General features: G+C 44.8%; 1 protein-coding gene across 2 annotated transcripts in view; it reads right to left on the reverse strand.

Moving 5' to 3' along the window:
* Nucleotides 1–1,958: 1,958 nt before the first annotated feature.
* Nucleotides 1,959–24,282, reverse strand: part of lrp2 (LDL receptor related protein 2) — a 266,845-nt gene continuing 244,521 nt past the window's right edge. For both annotated transcript variants that reach the window (XM_033023669.1, XM_033023668.1), the window contains 9 exons: nucleotides 22,516–22,635; nucleotides 21,437–21,524; nucleotides 20,227–20,294; nucleotides 17,780–17,900; nucleotides 14,329–14,452; nucleotides 14,098–14,208; nucleotides 10,747–10,857; nucleotides 5,046–5,117; nucleotides 1,959–3,720 (listed from right to left, as the gene is read on the reverse strand). In XM_033023669.1, coding sequence (XP_032879560.1) covers nucleotides 3,544–3,720; nucleotides 5,046–5,117; nucleotides 10,747–10,857; nucleotides 14,098–14,208; nucleotides 14,329–14,452; nucleotides 17,780–17,900; nucleotides 20,227–20,294; nucleotides 21,437–21,524; nucleotides 22,516–22,635 — 992 coding nt within the window. In that variant the 3' untranslated portion in view covers nucleotides 1,959–3,543. The remainder of the gene's footprint in view (nucleotides 3,721–5,045; nucleotides 5,118–10,746; nucleotides 10,858–14,097; nucleotides 14,209–14,328; nucleotides 14,453–17,779; nucleotides 17,901–20,226; nucleotides 20,295–21,436; nucleotides 21,525–22,515; nucleotides 22,636–24,282) is intronic.

Below are 24,282 nucleotides of genomic sequence, written 5' to 3' on the forward strand. Positions count from 1 at the left end.
ATGCCCTTCATCAGTCATGCAACTGATCAAAGTTGGGACTTCATGTTACAGTTGTACAAGATGATAATGAACAAGGGGACATAGGTTTAAGGTGACAGGGGAAAGATTTAATAGGAACTTGAGGGGCAACGTTTTCATACATAGGGTGGTGGGTATATGGAACGAGCTGCCAGAGGAGGTAGTTGAGGAAGTTACTATAACAACATTTGAAAGGCACTTGGGCAGGTCCATGGGTAGGAATGGTTTAGAGGGATGAGGGCCAAACAAGACCAGCTTAGATTGGGCATCTTGGTCAGCATGGATGAATTGGGCTGAAGAGCCTGTTTCCTTGGTTGTATGACTCTAAATCAGTGACGTCAAATATATATTATATTCAAACTAATATCTTTGCTCACATTCATGAGCAACGCAGAATAAACTGTAAATTTTTGATACTCACTGTTCAATGGATCTTTATTGATAATAGGAGTAAGATTTCACAGCTGAATGCATGTGGAATGTACGCTCGTAAATTCTCTTCTCCAGATCTTAGTGCATGATCTCAGTGCATGAACAGTCTCACAGTGAATGCCTCATGAAGGCAAGAGAGGCAACATTTCTACTGTCTGGTGCCTAGTGCTAACGTTCTGGTGTCATATGGAGGAAAGGGTCAGTGTGCAGGGATCGTTGGTCAGCGTGGACTCGGTGGGCCAAATGGCCGGCTTCCGCACTGTATCTACAAACTAAACTAAACTAATCAGTGGATTCATCAGACTCATACCTGGAATGGAAGGATTGTTGAATGACCAAGGCACGGTGGGCTAGACTTGAATAAAGTACATTAGATCTTCAGGGATCTTGCCAGAGAGGATGTGGAGGAAGATCTACAAATAGGTTCAGGTTTAGGTTTATTATTGGCACGTGTTTCGAGGTAGAGTAAAATGATTTATTTGGCAATCTATCCAGACAGATCAGATATACCATCCATAAATACAATCAAGTCAAACTCCAGCACAATAGGTAGAGCAAAGGAGAAGATATAGCGTGCAGAATATAGTTCTCAGCATTGTATCAGTTCCAGAGGCAAAGTCCAATGTCTGCAATGGGGCAATCAGATAGTACCCTAGCTTATGGAAGGACTGTTCAGAAGCCTGATAACAGAATCTTTATTGATTATTCTTCCATAATTTCTGTCTTATGAATTTATTTAACTATTTACAAATATTCAGTTCCATTTGCCAGTTCTTGTGTTAAAACCTACTGATTTGAGAGACATTTTGAAGCTAAAATTGGTGGCAGTATTTTTAAAATTAACTGAAGTGTAAATATATATAAAGGGTAGAGGTGAATCAGACAGTACCCCAGCTTATGGAAGCACCATTCAGAAGCCTGATAACAGAGGGGAAGAGTCTGGTGGTGCACTCTTTCATGCTTCTGTACCTTCGGCCAAATGGGAGTGGGGAGAAGGAATGACCGGGGTGGGACAAGTCTTTGATCATGTCCACTGCTTTCCCGAAGCAGCATGAAGTGTAGATGGAGTCGATGGTGGGGAGTCTGGTCTGTGTGATGGACTGGGCTACATCCACAACTCTCTGCAATGTCTTGGACAGAGCTGTACCCAAACCAAGCCGTGATGTAACCCAACAGTGTGTTTTCCATGGGGCATCTGTCGAAGTTTGTAAATAAGGGGTTGCCGATTTAAAACAGAGTTGACTCCTACCAGGTCCCTCTGTCCCCCAATCGAGTCACAAGTCCTAGAATTTTGTTTCTCAATGGATAGTGGAAACAATGTAGTTGTACAACGAGGTGTGAGGGTTGTGGGTGAAGCAGAAGGGTGGGAGCCAAGGAGCAGCAAGAATGATTAGAGAAAGATTAGAGGTTATAAACAAAAAGATCAGCGATGTTTCATTAAAACTACTTGGTTTCTTAATTTAGATGTTTTATTCATTACAATAGATTAGACTTGGGATGGTGTCCTCAATGGGAGAATTTTCTTACGAGCGTATTTTTTTTTAAATGAGTTTTGTGCATGATGGTGCAGTACTAGAGTTGCTGCCTTACTGCACCAGAGACACAGGTTCAATCCTGACTATTGGTGTTGTCAGTGTGGAGTTTGTACGTTCTCCCTGTGACCACGTGGGTTTTCTCCGGTTTCCTCCCACACTCCAGAGATGTACAGGGTTGTAGGTTCATTGGCTTTGGTAAGTTATAAAACTGTCCCGAGTATGTAAGATAGTGCTGGTACACTAGTTAGCACAGACTTAGTGGGCCGAAGGGCCTGTCTACGCGCTGTACCTCTAAAGTCTAAAGATGGTGCCAAGGAGGTTACAAACAAACTGGTCAGCAATGTTTTCATTATAGAGCAGGGTAATCTATTTCTGTTCTTAATTTATATGTTTCATTTATTATTTAGTGAACTAAGTTGCACTTTGGAATGGTGACCTCAATGGGAGAATTTTTTAGAGATGCAATTCTGCATCAACTATGTACAGTAAAAAACAGACAAGAAACAACTGCCGTGATGTTCTCGTGGATGAGAAGAGTTTATATTCTTTGGCTTCTGTACTGCAGCAGACTTTTCTCAGAACGCCACCCATACCCAGTCTCTGCAGATTAGTACGGGTGTCGGGGCTATGGGGAGAAGGCAGGAGAATGGGGTTGTTAAGGAATGATAGATGGAATGGTGGAGTAGACTCGATGGGCCGAATGGCCAAATTCTGCCTCTCGAATTTATGAAATCTCCCTAATTCCCTCAATTACTTTCCCTGAAACTTTTAAGCCTTACATCCCATACCTCAACAGCCTGCTAGGTTATATCTAATAAAGACATAAGAAGTTGTATACCTTCAATAGGTTTAATTTAGGGAAGTATCAGCATCAGATAATCTGTTTTTCAGCATCTGAAAATATTGATCCAGCTTTTATTCTACTCCTTTGTGCGTTGAGTATGTGGAAGAGAGTGAATCTAGATCACATCTCTCTATAATCAGCTGCTTGCTATAAGAGGGTGTTAATACAGGTTTCACTGTGTTTCATATTTTAAAAATAATTCCAGTGTTCATACTTTAGATGCCACATTGGCTTTTATCCAATTCCTTCACAGGGAAGGTCAGCAGTTTTCACATTTAGAATTTTACTGTCCACAACTGAAATCATTGGTGTCAATTCAGTCTTCAGATTTCCACAAATTCCTACCTTCAATATGTCAGCCTTATCCAGGGCAAAATGATCGACATAATCTCTTAAAAATTTACAAATATACACATATTTATAACATTACATATCTCATACTTTTACACGTCTAGTGCAGCGAAATACATAAAGAGCCTCTGGATTAAAAGTCTTCATCGACACAAAAACCAAAATGATAAAAGTTGGGCATGTGACATTACTGAAGGGAAAGAGACAGATAGACTTCCTATAGGCGGTACAGGCTCATGCTAATCACTTGGTAGGTTCCTTTTGCCTAGGTGTTACTGACATATCCAAATATTCTGACTGTGTATCAAAAATATAATGTATCACAGGAAAGGCGGTCTCTTTTGTCTTCAGTGACGTCCCGAACTATGCCTCTAAATCCTCTTTGACGAGGGCTGCTGTATCCTTGAATGTACTCTCAGTTGGGCTGTATGTTAGAGGCTCATCTTTTTTTGAGGGTGACTGACTTGAAGGCGTTTCAAACGTGTGTGAGGTGAGAGAGGATTCGCCCAGCGGATCGCTTGTCTGCTCCTGCTTGTGGCTCTGGGAATGGAAAACAAACGCCCTTCCATTAATATACAGTCTCGCGGAATTTTCACCAACCATTGCAGGGCAAGTACCCCACCTCCTGGTCAAGACACACAACAGGGAAATGCAGGAGACACAACAAACCTGATCTCCCAGTTGCCAAACACTTTCACTCCCCCTCCCATTCCCACACTGACCTTTCTGTCCTGGGCCTCCTCCATTGTGAGAGTGAGGCCCAGTGCAAATTGGAGGAACAGTATCTCATATTTCGCTTGGGCAGCTTACACCCCGGCGGTATGAATATCGATGTCTCTAACTTCATTCCCTCTCTCTCTCCTTCCCTCTCCCACCTTGGTCCTTGTACAACTTTCACTGGGCCCTGTTGAATTTCATTGTCTGTATAATTTGTTAACACCTAGCCCACAGCCAACAATGGACCATTGTGGGCTCTAAGGTAGACACAAATCCTGGAGTAACTTAACGGCTGAGGCAGCATCTCTGTAGAGAAGGAATTGGCGATGTTTTGGGTCGAGACCCTTCTTCAGACTGAATGGGCTCCACCTTTCCTTGATCATCCTTAGTTTTTTGCATACCGTTCATTTCTTTGTTCGATATCTCTCTATATCACCGTCTATACCTTTCCCCTGACTCTCAGTCTGAAGAAGGGCCTCGACCCGAAACGCCACTCATTCTTCCCTACAGAGTCGCTGCCTGTCCCGTTGAATAACTCCAGCATTTTGTGTCTGTCACACTTTTTAGGACATAGCCCTATCCCACGGTACGAGTTCATTCCAAGAGCACTCCTGAGTTTAAAAAAAATCAAACTCGTGGTAAGCATGGAGAATGAACGCAGCGGGTACGTCGAAGCTCGGGAACGTCTCTTAGCGGCTCGTAACGCTAACGGCAGGTACTTGGGAAGACTCGCTAACGGCAGGTAAGCACGGGAAGACTCGTGAAGATTTTTCAACATGAGGAATAATGTCCACGGGAGCCCCGAGTACCGACGAGTGGCCATTACCGTAAATCTCCGAGTTCGATTCAGAGCAAACTCGGGTGAGCTCTTGGAATTAACTCGTATCGTGGGACAGGGCTATTAGGGAACAGACTTAGTGCAAGATAAAGTCCGATTAATTTATCATCTTCCAACTTACTAATTATGTCACCTATTTACTCATCCAAATCGTCCATACATATAGGACAAACACAAGTGGGCCCAGCACTAGTCCCTGTGGTAAGGGGTGATGGTCACGACAATGTATAATTTGTGTTTTATACGTTTTAAAATAAAGTGATAAAAAACACAGAATGCACTGCTACAAAGGTGAAATGTGAACAATTACCTCCGCATACACAGGGTTTTCAAAATTTGTGCTGGGTTTGGGCTTCCATTTGAAAAAACTCCATTTTGATTCCTGAAAATACAAAGCGACATCAATATGAACAACAGAAATTGTACAATATCCAAACCACACTCAGAGAAGACACTAATCTATGTATTTTGGTAAGTCCGACCATACCGCGGTGCTGCTTCTTCCTGCCTACAGGCAGCAATTAAAGAGCGCACCCCCAGAAGTGAGGACAGCACAGAGCTGGTCGGGGGGGGGGGGGGGGGGGGGGGGGGCAGAAGAACAACTCCAGGACTGTTTGGAGTCTGTAGACTGGGCAATGTTCAAGGACTCGGCAACGGACTTGAACGAATATGCCACAGTCGTTACAGACTTCATAAAGAAATGTGTGGAGGATTGCATCCCTACAAAAACCTTCCGAGTGTTTCCCAATCAGAAACCTTGGATGAACTTTGAGATCCGCACTCTTCTAAAGTCCAGACACAGGGCATTCACATCCAACGATACAGTGGCCTACATGAAGTCCAGATACAACCTTGGTAAGGCCATCAAAAAGGCCAAAAGGGACTTCTGCTCCAAACTGGAGGACGAGACAGATGTTCGGCAGCTGTGGCAGGGTCTGAATGCAATCACCTCCTACAAGGCAAAACCAGGAGGCAGCTCGAATGCCGGTGTAACATCATTCCCTGACGAGCTCAATGCGTTTTACGCACGCTTTGACAGGGAGAATACTGATGTGCCTTCCCGATCCCTCATTCGCTGTGATGGCATTTCAGTCTCAGTCACAGAGGCCGATGTCAGGAAATCCTTCAGAGGGGTGAACCCCCGAAAAGCACCTGGACCTGATGGTATACCCAGTCGTGTTCTAAAAACCTGTGCGGACCAACTGGCGGGAGTTTTTACGGACATTTTCAACCTCTCACTTCTGAGATCTGAGGTCCCCACCTGCTTTAATAGGGCATCAATTATACCGGTGCCCAAGAAGAGTAAGGTGACATGCCTCAATGACTATCGACCAGTGGCACGAACGCCGGTGGTGATGAAGTGCTTTGAGAGGTTGATCATGGAGCAAATCAACTCCTACCTCGACAAAAACCTGGACCCACTGCAGTTCGCGTACCGCCACAACAGATCAACGGTGGATGCGATCTCGCTGGCCCTCTACTCCGCACTGGACCACTTGGACAACAAAAACTCATATGTCAGGCTGTTATTCATTGATTACAGCTCGGCATTTAACACAATCATCCCCTCCAAACTGGTTACCAAACTCGCAGAACTGGGTCTCTGCGCATCCCTCTGCAACTGGATCCTCGACTTCCTCGTCCACAGACCAGTCTGTTCGTATTGGTGGAAATGTGTCAGCCTCGATAACAATCAGCACGGGAGCACCTCAAGGCTGCGTGCTCAGCCCCCTGCTGTACTCACTCTATACCCATGACTGCGTAGCGAACCACAGTGCGAACTTCATCATCAAGTTCGCTGACGACACCACTATTGTGGGGCGTATCACTGATGGGGATGAGTCAGAGTACAGAAGAGAGATCGAGCAACTGTCCATATGGTGCCAGCGCAATAACCTGGCCCTCAACACCAGCAAAACCAAGGAACTGATTGTGGACTTTGGAAGGAGTAGGAGGGGGACCCACAGCCCCATTTATATCAACGGGTCGATGGTTGAAAGGGTCAAGAACTTCAAATTCCTGGGCGTGCACATCTCTGAAGATCTTTCCTGGTCCGAGAACACTAACGCAATTATCAAAAAAGCTCATCAGCGCCTCTACTTCCTGAGAAGATTACGGAGAGTCGGATTGTCAAGGAAGACTCTCTCTAACTTCTACAGCTGCACAGTAGAGAGCATGCTGACCGGTTACATCGTGGCTTGGTTCGGCAATTTGAGTGCCCTGGAGAGGAAAAGACTACAAAAAGTAGTAAACACTGCCCAGTCCATCATCGGCTCTGACCTCCCTTCCATCGAGGGGATTTATCGCAGTCGCTGCCACAAAAAGGCTGGCAGTATCATCAAAGACCCACACCATCCTGGCCACACACTCATCTCCCTGCTACCTTCAGGTAGAAGGTACAGGAGCCTGAAGACTGCAACAACCAGGTTCAGGAATAGCTACTTCCCCTCAGCCATCAGGCTATTAAACCTGGCTCAGACAAAACTCTGATTATTAGCAACCACTTTCTGTTATTTGCACTTTACCAGTTTATTTATTCATGTGTGTATATATTTATATCATGGTATATGGACACATTTATCTGTTTTGTAGTAAATGCCTACTATTTTCTGTGTGCTTAAGCAAAGCAAGAATTTCATTGTCCTATACAGGGACACATGACAATAAACTCACTTGAACTTGAACTTGGTCGAGCTCATTTTGCAGGTAAAACAGATGCAATACCATTTCCCTCCATAAGGTCATAAGTGGCGCAGCGGTAGAGTTGCTGCCTTAAACCCCTGTCCCACGGTACGAGTTCATTCCAAGAGTTCTCCCCGAGTTTGCCCTGATTCGAACTCGGAGATTTAGGGTAATGGCCGCTCGTCGGTACTCGGGGCTCTCGTGGCCATTTTTTCAACATGTTGAAAAATCTTCACGAATCTTCCCGAGCTTACCTGCCGTTAGCGAGTCTTCCTGAGTACCTGCCGTTAGCGTTACGAGCCGCTAAGAGACGGCCCCGAGCTCTGACGTATCCGCTACGCACATTCTACGTGCTTACCACGAGTTTGATTTTTTTTTAACTTGGGAGAGCACTTGAATGAACTCGTAGTGGGACAGGGCCACTACAGCGAATGCAGCGCCGGAGACCGGGGTTCGATCCTGACTATGGGTGCTGTCTGTAAGGAGTTTGTACGTTTTCCCCGTGACCTGCGTGAGTTTTCTCCAAGATCTTCGGTTTGTATTTGTAGGTTTGTAGGTTAATTGGCTTGGTGTAAATGTAAAAATTGTCCCCGGGTGGTATAGGATAGTGTTAATGTGCGGGGATCGCTGGTCGGCACGGATCCGGTGGGCCAAAGGGCCTCTTTGCACGCTGTATCTCAAAACTAAAAGTGAGCAGAATTAGGCCATTCGGCCCATCAAGTCCACTCCGCCTGGGCTGATCTATCTCTCCCTCCGAATCTCATTCTCCTGCCTTCTCCCCATAACCCCTGACACCCGTACTAATCAAGAATCCATCTACCTCTCCCATAAAAATATCCATTGATACTGATAGATGCTGCCTGACCCGCTGAGTTCCTCCAGCAATTTGTATTTTGCTGTGACATTTCTTACGGGAGGTAGCAGAGCAGGCATTATAGAGCAGTGTGCCTGCTGAGAAAGGGGTCTATCCTTGGAAACAAGTTTAAGAAGGGAGAGAAAGAGGAGAAAATTGAATTTGAGGAGACACTTTAATGATGACTTTTCTTCCTTACATGTTTTTGTTTAAAAAAAAACCCAATACATGTAGGCACAGTCCACTTCCAGAGACACTTGTCAGCGAGAATAGGGAACTATCCTGACATGCTGGCTATCATTCTATAACACATCCTCTATATTTGTGAGAGGGGAGAGATTCAAGGCGGACCTCAGGGAAGACCTCAGGGAAGATATATGGATAGGAAGGGTTTGGAGGCCAAATGCGGGCTAGTGAGACCAGCATAGACATAGACCATGGGAATTTGGTCAGCATAGACAAAGTGGGCCGAAGGGCCTGTTTCCATGCTGAACATCTCTATGGCTCTATAACAGGTATAAGAATGAGGTATGTGAATGGGTGCTAATGGGTGGCACAGTAGCGCAGCGGTAGAGTTGCTGCCTTACAGCACCAGAGACCAGGGTTCGATCCTGACTATGGGTGCTGTCTGTACGGAGTTTATATCTTCTCCCCGTGACAGCAATAAAAGCAGATATAATTATTACGTCTTTTAAGATGCTTGGATGATACTTGGATAGGAAGGGTTTAGAGGGCTATGGGCTAAATGCAGTCAAATGGAAATAGCCCAGTATGTCAACTTGGTAGGTATGGACAAGGTGGGCTGAAGGGCCTGTTTTCGTGCTGTACAGCTCTAGGTCTCTATGACACAAATGTGTAGGAAGGAACTGCAGATGCTGGTTGAAACCGAAGATAGACACAAACTCAGCGGGACAGACAGCATCTCTGGAGAGAAGGATTGTGTGATGTTTCTGGTCGAGACCCTTCTTCAGACTGAGAGTCAAGGGAAAAGGAAACAAGAGATATAGACGGTGATGCCAACAGACTGTGTGTTCCGTTGCTTTTTTGGTGTATGACTGACTTGGCAAATGAAATTCTTCACATGTTGCAAAACATACTTGGCTAATAAAGTATTATTGTATTGTAATTGTATTGTAGAGAGATATATAGAACAAATGAATGAAAGATATGCAAAATGTTTGTTGTTTGCTAGGTGAGAACGTGTTTCACACAATGAGACACAACAAGACGACTTGGGTGGGGAAGGGATGGAGAGAGAGGGAATGCAAGGGTTACTTCAAGTAGGAGAAATCAATAAGAGTTACGAGCTATGCAATTGATGGTGTTAGATGTTGTCAGTCAGATGATGGTAACAAAGGCAAATGCAACTGCAGTCCTGACATGTACACGAATCATTGAAATCGGGGATGGCAAATGTATGAGGGAGGGCAGAAAATCTGACGGGTTAATGAGAAAAGTCGAGGAACAGCGGAAAATTAGAGTTCATGTATACAGTGTATACCATATATACTCTCGGCAGCGGAACAGCTAGGTCTGGAGGCTGGAGATGCACGTGGGAAACTTGATTTTACTGGCTAATAATACAAAGATAGAGAAGATATGAAAGAACCAATGATCTTTTGTAGACACAAGGTACCTATACAAGTTCATGTAACACTATTGGCTGCCATAAATCCATCTAGCTTTTAACATTTCAGAAGTGGAGTTTGTACATTCTCCCCGTGGGTTTTCTCCGGGTGCTCCGGTTTCCATCCACCTAACAAAGACGTGCAAGTTTGTAGGTTAATTGGCTTCAGTAAAATTGCATATTCTCCCTAGTGTGTGTAGGATAGTGCTAGTGTACTAGTGATCGATGGTTGGTGCGGGCTCGGTGGAACGAAGGGCCTGTTTCTGCACTCTATCACTAAACTATATACTAAATGAAACTAAGTGCTGGAACATTATATAAAAAAAACCAATGGATAGACCCATCTCAATGACTTCTTAAGGAATAGTAAAACTACTGTCCTGAATTTGGTTTTGGCAGTGCTGAATGATTCGAAAAGAGTTGCCATGATTGGGGAAACATGGTTGTGCGGAAGGACTGGATATGCTGGGGATCTGTATAAACAGGCCACACAGCCGTTACTTGTGAAGGCACACCAAGATGGTCTAGTTAGTACAGGTTTAAGGAAAGAAATGTACTGTTGTTTCCATCGCAACATTCGGACCTACATCCTGAAGAAGGATCCCGCCCCGAAACATCACCTATCCATGTTTACATTACTGAAAGAACTTGGGGAAAGGGAAATGTAGAAACAAGGAACGTTTAGAAAAAAAACGACACAATGTGCTGGAGTAACGCAGCGGGTCAGGCAGTGTCTTTGGAGAAGGGTCCCGCCCTGAAACGTCACCTTTCCATGTTCTCCAGAGATGCTGCCTGACCCGCTGAGTTACTCCAGCACTCTGTGTCTCTTATTTTAACCATAGTTTTTACCTGTGTTGGTGATTTAATTGAAGGAGGTTTGTTCACAAATGGAGGCATGGAGGTGTAGATAGGATTGTCACATCTGCTGCCATTTGAGTCACTGCCAACTGTGACCGTAACCTGGACCATCCCAAACAACAACAAGACAACATGCAAGTTATTGTAAAAGCAGAAAAGACATTGACTCCAAGTCCAATATTTCACTGTACAGTGTAAGGGGTGATCGCTGGTCTGCCCAGACTCGGAGGGTCGAAGGGCCTGTTACCATGCTGTATAACTAAACTATAAACAAAACTAAAGAGCATCACAGTGCACTTATATAGATTGTATATAAATAATTTTATATCTAACTGGCTTTAGTTAATTCAAATGATAGCTTGGCTGTTGTCGCTGCTACTGGGTTGGACAAATGCCATGCACGGAATAAACTAAGGGTATCAACAGTCAATACAAGAGGTCAATTAACAAGACCTCAAATAAAAGTGGGATTCTACTGCCCTTCACCAAAACCCGGAGTCGAAGCAATTGAACGTGTCAATTTTGACTGCATTTTAAATTAATCTTGCTAAGTGCAAAACAACCCAGATTGCAACGTCAGTCCGTCTATTAGTCGGTCATGATCCAATTTGTATTGACTTGTAACACGGCTTAATCCTATCCTGATGGTCTATGTTTCTGAAATGTACAAGAGAGTCAAGAGGGTCAGGTCGAGAGTGTTTTATTGTCATGTGCCCCAGATAGAACAATGAAATTCTTACTTGCGGCAGCACAACAGAATATGTAAACATAGTACACTGTGAACAATATAATGAACTAGACTAAGTGGGACCCATTGGGTCCCATATTCACACGGGAGGGTTGGTCCCCCAACACAATATTCCTCCTCTCTACCAATTCCAATATTGATAGCCAGAGGGGGGGCTTTCTGGAGCGCTAGTATGGGTGTTGTGGGCCGAAGGGACTGGTGTCCAGAGGGCTAGTATGGACATTGTGGGCCAAATGGATTTTTGGGCTGGCAGCTCAGTCACTCAGGCCTGGTGGGTTGGCACCTCAGTCACTCAGGCCTGGTGAGCTGGCAGCTCAGCCACTCAGGCCTGGTGGGCTGGCAGCTCATTGCATTTTCATTTCATTCCCATTGCCATTGCAGTTTCAAGCACAGGGTAAGCTAAGCCAAACAGCTCATTGCATTTTCACCTAATTCCCATTGCAATTTCAAGCACAGGGCAGACCAAGCCAAACAGCACATTGCATTTTCATTTCATTCCTATTGCCATTGCAGTTTCAAGCACAGGGCAAGCCAAGCCAAACAGCTCATTGCATTTTCATTTCATTTCATTTCAGAATCAGAATAAGAATCACACTTTATTCGCTAAGTATGTTTTGCAACATACGAGGAATTTCATTGGCCAAGTAAGTCATACAATTAAAAGTAACAGATCACTTCACAAACACATTTTAACATAAACATCCACCACAGTGACTCCTACACATTCCTCACTGTGATAGAAGGCGAAATAAAGTTCAAGTCCTTCCCTTAGTTCTTCCTTGGTCATGGGCCTTGAACCCCCGTTGACGGGATGATCTTAACTCCCATAGCCGGTGGCATTCGGGCCCTCCGCATCGAGGCAATCTGCTCCTGAATCGGGGGGATGTCAGTTCCCCCGCGCTGGACGATCGAACCTCACGTCAGGGCTGGTGAACCTTCCGCATCTTTGGAGCTCCCGACTCAGCCTCACCCGAGACTGCGAGCCCTTGATGTTGATTCCGTGGTGGTCGCAGTGGGAGCGATCCTAGGCAAGGGATCAGCTCAAATGTTAAGTCCATGCCCCACGGTGGGGCTCACGACAAACCGAGGAGGCTTCCAGCTCCATCGATGGTAGGCTGCAGAGCCCGGAGCAAGTGATCCAAGAATTGATCGCATCTCCGGGAAGGTAAGACCCTGAAAAAAAAGTTTCTCCCTTCCCCCTCCCCCCACATAAAACAAACCGAAGAAGATTAAAACAAAACTTTTAACAAACAAAAAAATGACAAAAAGAGTGAAAAGACGAACAGACTGCCGGCAGGGCAGCCATCACCCCGGCGCCCCTTGTGGAATTCCATTCCTTTCCATTGCCATTGCAGTTTCAAGCACAGGGCAGGCCAAGCCAAACAGCTCATTGCATTTTCATTTCATTTCCATTGCCATTGCAGTTTCAAACACAGGGCAGGCCAAGCCAAACGGCTCATTGCATTTTCATTTAAATCCCATTGCCATTGCAGTTTCAAGCACAGGGCCGGAAAAGTCAAACAGCTCATTGCATTTTCATTTCATTTCCGTTGCCATTGCAGTTTCAAGCACAGGGCAGGCCAAGACAAACAGCTCATTGGATTTTCATTTCATTTTCATTGCCATTGCAGTTTCAAGCACAGGGCAGGCCAAACAACCCATTTCATTTTCATTAAGGGCTAACAAATCATTTATTGCAAGTACATTGCAAACTCACAGATCAATTGATTCACAGCTTATAATGAGAATCGTGGCCTCTCCCTCGCAATCTTGCAGAGTGACTGAGTCATGTCCAGGCATCCAGGGTTTTATAGTTCTGCCCCACCCCCTCCCCCCGTTACCTTCATCGCGGTGATTGACAGGCGAGCGGATCTCAAGGTTTTTTAAACTCATAACTATTTTATTTTTCATCGATGGGAAAAATCCTCGGGGCCTGCTCAGCGGAGGTGGACTGTGAATAAGATGGCCAATAATCATAGCCATATATGGTAATGTTTTTTCTAAAAGCCATATACAGCGCAGACAAGAAGTGGTCAAGATGAGACTTTTAAGTATATAAATGAGGAAAAAAGTTCACTGTGTAGTTTAAACCAATAACTTACCAAAACAGTTTAAACCAATCACTTACTTCCACTAATGGGTGCAATAAATTTAAAATGGGACTAGCCAAGTTTGTCCACATGGACAAGGTGGGCCGAAGGGCTAGCTGCAGCTGTATAAATCTGTTGAAAACTATATACAGTACTTGGACTATGTGGACTTGACTATTCTGAATGGGGTGGCAATAATCAGTCTGAAGAAGGGTCTCGACCCGGAATGTCACCTATTCCTTCTCTCCAGAGATGCTACCTGTCCCGTTGAGTTACTCCAGCATTTTGTGTCCATGGCAATAATTAAAGTTAGATCTGGTAAAGTGATGGTACAGAATCACTATCGCCAACCAAATCATTTAAAAGAAAGATTAGTTTAACTTGGCAGCATGTTAAGCCTGTTCCTGTGCTATACTGTTCTATGTTCTACGAAATCATTATTCCTAAATCCAGTTGGTAATGAGGTGATCAGTTTATATTTTTGATCGTTTTATCGTGTTTTACCGTTGATTGTTCAACTGTAGGAGTCTCGCTGGAATCAATGGCCTTTGACCCAAACATGGGATTTTCAAAGGTGACCGGTTGCTTTAGTCCCTCGGCTACAAAGTTGTCATCCTGTTGCAAAAGAGGATTGTCGCAGATTAGTCGCAGCAAACCAACAGCAGTGCAACAGAGTCGACAGTACAGAGAGAGAGAGTTGCAAACGCGTTATACGTTGCGTAATGTCCAGCTTACCATCTGCATGGCTCCGTCAATGGCAGAGTCAATGTCAATGGTAGACGCACCACATTCTGCCCCAGTATCCATCCCCGATCGGAACGTCACGCCATTTCCATTGGGCTTGGCAAAACTGCTGAAGCTTGGGACAAAAACAAAAACTTGGTCATGACCGATAGACGATTACAAAAGTATGAGAGGCATTAGCCGAATAGCAGTCAGAACATTTTTTCCAGTGTGGAAATGTCAAAGACTAGAGGGCATAGCTTTTAGGTGAGAGAGGCAAATTTTAAAGCTGATGTGCAGGGCAATTGTTTGTTACACAGAGGGCGGTGGGTGCCTGGAACGCGCTGCCAGTGGTGGTGGTGGGGGCTGATACCATAGTGGCGTTTAAGAGGGATTTAGATAGGCGCATGGAAGTGCAGGGAATGGAGGGATATGGATCAAGTGCAGATAATGGAGGGATATGGATCATGTGCAGGTAGATGACATCATGCTTGGCACAGACATTGTGGGCCGAAGGGCCTGCTCCAGTGCTGTACTGTATTATGTACGATGACGGAATTAAATTATGAAAATATATTCACTATGCCAATGCAAGTCAGGGGCGGGAAAGAGAAACGGCAATAACTTCATCCTTAACTTTAAAGTTTTTGAGTATGCTCCGCAGCCTGTATTAAGTTATGTTGATATACTGCTTCATTAATTCTATCTAAATTAATTCTATCGAGTAAAGCTCTGTTGCCTGATACAAGTTTTACCTATGTTAGTGAAGCGTGGCACACAACATCTTGGTTAGACCATATTGTGACCACAGCTGATGCTCATGCCTCACTGGAAAAGGTGGAGATTTGTTATGAACTTGCCACCTCTGATCACATACCTATTGCTGCACGGTTAAATGTTGAGAATGTCCCCCTGCTGTCCAGTAATAATAATGCTGCTTCCTCAAGTAAACTGGACTGGTCAAAACTGAGCAGGGAGGTTATGGCCGGATACTCACTGCGAACGGACAGTTTTTAAATAATATTGCATTGCCTCAAGAGGCCCTAATGTGCTCAGATATGAATTGTAAGGACGTGCAACATGCTGACAAACTCTGTGCCATGTATGATGTTATTGTGAAATGTCTCAATGCTTCCAGTGATCCCTTTTGTAAAAGGAAATGTAAGGTACCTAACATCAGACCTGGGTGGAATGAGTTTGTGGCTGAGGCAAGAGAGGCCTTTAGACTCTGGTCAGAGGCAGGTAGGCCTAGACAGGGGGTATTGCTAGATATGAAAAAACGCACAAATGCTAGGGTTAAGTGTGCACTTTGTTTTATTAAGAAAAATGAAAACACAATGAGAGCAGACTCGCTTGCCAGGAAGCAACAGAATAACAACCTTACTAACTTCTGGAAAGAGGTCAAAGTTATGAATAATAGTAAAACACCCCTACCATCGGACATTGAAGGTATTAGTAGCCCAGAAAAAATAGCTGAGAGTTGGCGTGAGCACTACCGTAACCTTTTTAACTGTGTTAAAAGTAACCCAGTTAGAATCAATCATGAACACATTGATCTCTCTGTAGATTTGGTACTTAGGGCAGCAGATGTCTATGATGCCATTAACATGTTGGATAACAATAAAGCCTGCGGTATGGACTGCATTACTGCAGAACATCTAAAATATGCCAGCTATAAGCTCTGCCCTTTGCTTTCCATGTGCTTTAATGGTTGTCTGGTTCATGGTGTCCTGCCAAATGCTATTATGTCTGTAATGTTAGTGCCTGTGCTTAAAGATAAGGCTGGTAAGCTCAACAGTATGGATAATTACCGACCTATTGCTTTAGCCAGTATCTTATCTAAAGTACTGGAGAGAATACTGTTGACAAAGCTGGAAATGTTTGTCCTTACTACTGACAATCAGTTTGGGTTCAAAAGGAAACATGGAACTGACCTGTGTATCAATGCTCTTAAAGAGATTGTGTTCAGGTACACAAGCCTGAATTCATCTGTATTTCTATGTTTTATTGATGCGTCCAAGGCATTTGATAGAATTAATCACGAACACTTGTTTGTAAAAATTGCTAGATAGAGGTGCTCCTAAATTATTAGTGAGAATTTTAGTATTCTGGTATGCCCATCAAACGTTTCACGTTAAATGGGACAATGTTGTATCTGCTTCATTCTGTGTTAGTAACGGAGTGCGGCAAGGAGGAATTTTGTCTTCTATTTTATTTAATGTTTATATGGACGAACTGTCAAATCAGATAAATAGGTTAAAAACTGGCTGTCTTGTGGGCAACACTATTGTTAACCATCTTATGTATGCAGACGACCTGGTCCTGCTCTGTCCATATAGTGCTGGGATGCAGCAGATGCTGAAGGTGTGCTCTCAGTATGGCCTTGATTATGACATTAAGTACAACGCTAAGAAAAGCCGCATAATGGTAGTTAGGATCGCTGAGGACAGGGAATCAACTTTTCCGACCTTTTATTTGTCAGACGGTCCTCTTGCTGTGTGTGAGGAAATTAAATACCTAGGTCATGTCATATCTGATGACTGGACGGATGACAAAGACCTTTACCGACAGCGCTGTAAAATTTATCTTCAAGCGAACATGCTTATAAGGAAGTTTTATATGTGCTCTGACTCTGTGAAGTGTTCCCTGTTCAGAACCTACATCACACCGTTGTATACAGCCCAATTGTGGTCGAAGTATAAGAAAAAGAGTATGCAAAGACTCAAGGTAGCATACAATGACGCAATGAGGATGCTGCTTTGTGTCCCTAGGTGGCATAGTGCCAGTCAATTGTTCGTGTCCACTAGAGTGCCAACCTGTGAGGCACTCTTAAGACAGCTGATGTTTAGTTTTATGTGTCGTCTGGACAAGTCAGAGAACCATATAATTTAAGCCCTAGTCAGCCCTCTGAAAAGCTGCTATAGATTCACTTCTAGGCTAAGTGCATTGGTGCAATAGCTTGTATATTTTATAGGCTAAGATGCAATTTTTTTAATGTATTTTTGTATCTTCTTTTTTTCTGTTTGATGTGTTATATGGGCCTGTGTCTGTAATAAAGCTTTAATAATAATTACCGTTGTATTATCATTTTTAGGCAGATGAGTTTAGTTTAGTTTAGAGATAAAGTGCCCTTCGACCCACTGAGTCCACGCCGACCATCGATCACACTAGTTCCACGTTATCCCACTTTCTCATCCACTCCCGACACATTAGGGCCAATTTGCAGAGGTTCAATTAACTTCCAACCCCGCACGTCTTTGGGATGTGGTAGGAAACTGGAGCACCTGGAGAAATGCCTCGCGGGCACGGGGTTCGGGGGGGGAAATGTAAAACTCCATACAGATCGCACCCGTGGTCAGGATTGAACCTGGATCTCTGGCGCAGTGAGGCGGCAACTCTACTGCTGTGTCGCAAATTTGCTTCACTTCAGGAAATTCAGACAGAACTGTAAAGTAATTGTCACCTTGAGAGCTTGGGGAAAGGAGGTAGAAGTGAGCCAGTGCGCTTGTAGTTGATGAATGCTCCCGCAGCGGTCAGAGAGCCCAGAATCAGGATGATTATAATGGCTAATAACACGGCTGTTGCTGCAACGACATCAATATAGAATCCATCATTCATATTCAATCACCCACAAGGAAATAATAACTCAAAGATAAAACTATCCCACTCGTGAATATTTTAGGCATTACATCTGACATTTACTGCAATTTAAGAATTAAACTCCCTTGTGTTTTCAACACTTATATCCAACACATACTCCATAAGGTGGATTTGTTTTTAAAAGAGTATAAAGTAAGGCGTAGAAACAAGGAACTGTTGTTGCTGGTTTACAAAACAAACTACACAGAGTGCTGGGTCAAGCAGCATCTGTGGTGAACAGGGAGAGGTGACGTTCCGGGTCGAGACCCTTCTTCAGACTCATTATCTTCAGATGTTGATTGACCTACTCCATGATCTTGTGTCTGGAATTGGCATAATGCATGAAAGGCAACAATAAACAGTGCTGCTTTTAGTTTAGTTTAGAGATACAGCGTGGGAACTAGACCCTTCAGACCATCGATCACCCGTTCACGCTAGTTCCATCCTGCACACTAGGGACAATTTACAGAAGCTAATTAACCTACAAACCCGCTCGTCATTGGAGCGTGGAAGGAAACCGGAGCACCTGGAGAAAGCCCACAGGGAGAATGTACAAACTCCATACAGACTGCACCCGTAGTCAGGATTGAACCTGGGTCTCTGGCGCTGAGGGGCAGTAATTCTACTATTGGTCCATTGTGCGTCCCCTATCTTTCGTAGATGCGGGTACACATTCCTTGCCATTGATGTTTACAGTGGATTGGCATTCTATAAATGGCTTAAGGGTCTGGACCACCAAATGTTATTAATGCATTTTACTTCTGAAAACCTTAGTAACCAATCTGTAATATTAATGATTTTCAATTCTTTGTGAAAATCTAATGTTGAACTTTGCTGCGGTGCCAGTACACTCTCCTGGTGCTTACCCTCACCAACAAAGCTCTGATAACAGTGACCACAGTGAGGAGGTGTTTGGAGGATACACTGTGGTGGATGTTAATTTGTGTTTATTGTGGTTTATTATTGTATGATTGTATGTATGACTGCAGGCACGAAATTTCGTTCAGACCGTAAGGTCTGAATGACAATAAAGGTATTCACTCAATTCAATTCAAGAAACAGCTCCTGTGATTTCCCAGGGACACCAATAAAACAATGCATTCCTGAAGATGACACAAAATGTTGGAGTAATTCAGCGGGGCAGGCAGTATCACTGGAGAGAAAGAATGGGTGACGTTTCGGGTCGAGACCCTTCTTCTGAAGAAGTCTGAAGAAGGGTCTTGACCCAAAAGGTCACCCATTCCTTCTCTCCAGAGATGCTGCCTGTCCCGCTGAGTTACTCCAGCATTTTGTGTCTATATTCAGTGTAAACCAGCATCTGCAGTTCCTTGCTACACACTGCATTTCTGAACAAGGGAAGGGATTCCCAGGACACACTATGTGGATTGGAAGCATGAATATGACCCTAGTTGCTCAAAAAACCATTTCCATCCTTATTCATCGACTTCCACTCATGGCGTCTCCAAACCACAGAGGGTGATTCATCGTGTCTGGTGTGGCCATAGTTTTCACCACCTGTAATCATTTATTGAAAAGCCCTTCACTGGGTTTATTCTACCTTAGACTTTAGAACACAGCTCAGACACAGGCCCTTCGGCCCACCAAGTCCGTACCGAACTGTGATCACCCTGTACCCTAGCACCATCCTACACACTAGGGACAATTTACAATTTGACAGAAGCCAATTAACCTACAAATCAGTACGTCTTTGCAATATGGGAGGAAGCCGGAGCACCCGGAGAAAACCCACGCGGTCACGGGGAGAACGTACACACTACACTTCTAAAATGCTCAAAGCTAGATTGGTTTATGGCAGCCAATAGTGTTACATGAACTTGTATAGGTACCTTGTGTCTACAAAAGACCATTGGTTCTTTCATATCTTCTCTATCTTTGTATTATTAGCCAGTAAAATCAAGTTTCCCACGTGCATCTCCAGCCTCCAGACCTAGCTGTTCCGCTGCCGAGAGTATATATGGTATACACCGGTATACATGAACTCCAAATTTCCACTGTTCCTCTACTTTTCTCAGTATCCCGCCCGGTTTTCTGCCCTCCCTCATACATTTGCCATCCCCGATCTCAATGATTCCTGTATGTGTTTGGAAGGTGGGGTAAAACCGGAGCTCCCGGAGAAAACCCACACAAACTCCGTACAGACAGCACCCGTAGTCAGCATCGAACCCGGGTCTCTGGCGCTATAAGGCATCAGCTCTACCGCTGCGCCACCGTGCTGAGCTATGAAATGCTTGTTATTTGTTTAATAAATACCTGCAGAATGTCGCGATCCCTGGGATTTTGCTATTTGACAATACCTCCCCGTGTATCCATGAGGACAACTGCAGAAAAGATAATGTGTAAATTAAAACATTATATTTCCCCCTTTTATGTTGCTGCGTGTTTTCAATTTGAGAAAAATTACTCAATTTCTAGTCAAAGTCACAGAGTCATACAACACAGAAACAGGCCCTTCAACCCACTGCCCACACCGACCAAGGTGCCTTATCTAAGCTGGTCCCATTTGGTCTACATACCACTATCCACTTGCCTGTTCAAGTATCTTTTAAATGCTGTTACAGTGCCTGCCTCAACTACCTCCTCTATAGAATCCTGTGGATGTATCAAGAGAAATTGTGCAAAGATTAAAGAATGAGGAAAATTTACAGAGAGAACAGGAATCATGAACCAGAGGACATGGGTTTCATGTGAGAGGGGAAAGATTTAATCAGAACCAAAGGGGCAACTTTTCACACAGAGAGTGGTGGGCATATGGAACGAGTGGCCAGAGGAAGTAGTTGAGGCAGGTACGATAAGAATATTTGGACAGATACATGGATAGGAAAGGTTTAGAGGGATTGTCTGTGGATTGTCACCTTGTCGTGGTAGAGAAGCTTGTGTGGACCTGAGATCCTGAGAGCGATGCCGTCTGGAGCTATGCTCCTGGTAGGGCCACCCATGGCGGTAAGGTCAAGGGGGAGGTCTCTGACAAAGAGCAATCCAACCAAGACCTCAATGGTAGAACAGGCTGACCTTAGTGGAGCGTCACAACGGCTGGGAAGGCGGATGAAGGCTGCAGCAGAAAAGGGTCTCCGGTCGTCTGACACTGGATCCTGACACAGATCTGTCAAGGACCGTGGGGTGGCTGTCTGTGCACCAGTCTCCCCACAGGCATCCTCCATATAGGGAATAACACCATGGAGACATCATTGGTCAGCCATGACCAAAGTGGGCCTAAGAAGAGAGGGATATGGACAAATGGGACCAACTTAGATGGGACACCTTGGTTGGCAATGGATGAGTAGGGCCACTGGACCAGTTTCCGTGCTGTCTGACGGACTCTAGAGCAACCTCTCAAGAAAAGAGGCTACAGTAATATAAAGAGAGAGAACTGTAAACATGAGGAACAGCGGGAGACTCCTGCAGCTCTGTTGCCACCGTATCGAGTATTAACTGCACTGTGTTTCTGTGGCCTTCAACGTACGTGCACTTTGTCGTATTTCCTTCAAAACGACACACCCCTTCATTCCTACACTTGCAAGCGGGTGGCATGGTTTGTTTTGACTCAATGGCTGTGGAGAAGAGAAAACATTCAAGGTTAAATTCCATCCCTGACAAAACAATAAAAGCACCCCGTCAGTGAGAACCATTTTCACAAACTAGAATAGGTCGGTGTGGGATCAGGTGTCAAAATGTGTCGGTAAGATGTACATTAGGGTGGTTAGGGAAGTCTGAAGAAGGGTCTCGACCCGAAACATCACCCGTCCATTTCCTCCAGAGACGCTGCATGACCCTCTGAGTTACTCCAGCGCTTTGTGTCTATCTTTGGCATATATCAGGTATAGACAGGTGGGATGAAATTAATCCCTTGAGTATAGGGAGTGCAGGCGTACGCTTAAGAGGCAAATCGGGAAGGTAAAAAAGAGACATGAGAGAGCTCTGGCCAGGGAGATTACGGAGAATCCTAAGAGATTTAATTTTAGAATTTACTTTAGATTTTCAGCCCACTGAGACTGCGCTGACCAGCGATCACATTAGCACTATCCTACACACTAGGAATAATTTGAAATTTTACCAACACCAATTAGCCTACAGACCTGTACACCTTCGGAGTGTGGGAGGAAACCAGAGCACCCAGAGAAAACCCACATGGTTATGGGTGAACGTCCAAACTCAGTTCAGACAGCACCCATAGTCAGGATCAAACCCGGGACTCTGACCCTGTAAGGCAGCAGCTCTACCGCTGTGCCACTGTGCCGCTTGTAAATAAGTATATTAAGTGCAAAAAAGGCGGAAGAGAATAGGGCCCCTTAAAGTGCAAAGAGGTTGTCCATGTGTGGAGGAACAGGAAATAGGTGAAGAGTGCATGTTTCTCACCTCTATTTACTGCAGGGAAGCATGTGAATGCCTGGGAATTCAGGGGAGTTAATAGTCCTGTATTGAATAGAGTGGAGATGCTGGAAGTGCTAGAGGAGGGGGTGGTGCTGGGTGGCTAGGAGGTGCTGGATATCCTCCAGCACACAAGGACAGACAGGGGGGAAGGGGTTGATCAAATGCACATACCTGCATCGCATTCAGAGTTACTGTCATCGAGGAAGTGAGTTCCCTGTGGACAGGCACAGGTGTAACCACCCGGTCTCAGTAAACACAGGTGGCTGCAGGAAACCTTGCAGCGGTTCGGCACTGAAAAGCAAATCAAAGTTTGAAACAAAAACTGTAACCCAGCATTTTAAAATATCCATTTAGTTTAGTGCAGATTATAATGATCACGTGTACCGAGATGGTTTAGTTTATTGTCACGTGTAACAAGATACAGTGAAAAGCTTTCTGGTTGCGTGCTCATCAGTCAGTGGAAAGACTATACGCGATTACAATCGAACCGTCCACAATGTACAGATACAGGATAAATGAATAACATTTAGTGCGAGGTAAAGTCCAGTAAAGTCCGATTAAAGATAGTTCAAGGGTCTCCAATGAGGTAGAGGGGAGGTCAGGACCGCTTTCTAGTTGGTGAGAGGATGGTTCAGTCGCCTGATAACAGCTGGGAAGAAACTGTCCGTGAATCTGGAGGTGTACGTAAACCAATTTCCTTCCTCCTCGTTACTTGATATCCGGCCCACCACGGAGGTGATGCCTGCAAACTTGTAGGCTCACTTGGATTGGGATTTGGCTGCACCGTAATGAGTATAAGGATTCATTTAATTCAAAATAGCAAAAGTAATTGTGAAAGAAGCTTTAGCTGCAGGAAGGTGCTTTCACATTAGGCTGGGACGCACCCGGCAAGCAGGCCCAACTCGACCTCCATGGACCGTCCTCGGAGTACCCGCCCGATCGGCCTGGCTGGCCCACTGCAGTCACCAGCGGGACCGGGAACCTGCCTGAAGGCTCGACGGAGTCCACACGAAGGCTCACGGTCGGGGGTCCACGTGGTATGGGGCACCTGGCGGGCGGCGAGACCTCGCGTCGGGGGGACTTGAAAGTCGGGGGGGGGGGACATTGTGGTCGGGGGTCCTCCTGTTCGGCAGAATCGGGAACCCACCCGAAGGCTTGGCACTCGGCGTAACCGGGACAGAGCTGGAAATGTCGAACATGAGGAACAAGAAGGGTGAACCGGGGTGATGCCTCCAGCGCCTTCAGGTCGACTGCAGGAGGTGCCCCAGGGACACAAAGATGGCCGGGCGAGGAGAGGAGAGGGACATCGGTTCGCGGGAACTGCTCCAGTACATCGAGCACGCAGGCTGACCAGACTTTTGACTTTGAATAATGGCGCCAATAATGGCGGTGCTCGCATGTGTAATAAATGCAAAATGAATTTCATTGTGCAGTTGCATATGTAACAAATAATGCACTATTGACTATTGATTGACTATTGGCATTACAGAGAAAATAGTGGACACCATACACTAAGTGGGAAATTTGTACGGGGTTGTTAAAGTCTTGGAAACATACAGCATGGAAACAGGCCCTTCAGCCCATCTCGTCCATGCAAACCACAATGCTCAATCTAACACATTTGGTCAGGTACCTGGACAGGAAAGGTTTGAAGTGCTGAAGCAACTCTGTGGGTCGGGCACACCAGCACAATGCATATTTTTGTCCAAGTCATTTATATACATTGTAAAACATTGAAGCACCAATCCCTGTGGCACAATGTGTCTGCTCTTTAAGCCTATGTAGAGTTCTGAATAGAGTCAGCATCTTGAGCATTGTGATAAAAAAAATAGACATTTGTCCCACATTGTGTAGTCTTAAGTAGAGTCAATGAGCGATACAACACGGAAACAGGCCCTTCGGCCAAACTCATCAATGCTCACCAAGATACCCATTTAC

The sequence above is a fragment of the Amblyraja radiata genome, chromosome 7, assembly GCF_010909765.2.
Source record: "Amblyraja radiata isolate CabotCenter1 chromosome 7, sAmbRad1.1.pri, whole genome shotgun sequence".
NCBI lineage: Eukaryota > Metazoa > Chordata > Chondrichthyes > Rajiformes > Rajidae > Amblyraja > Amblyraja radiata.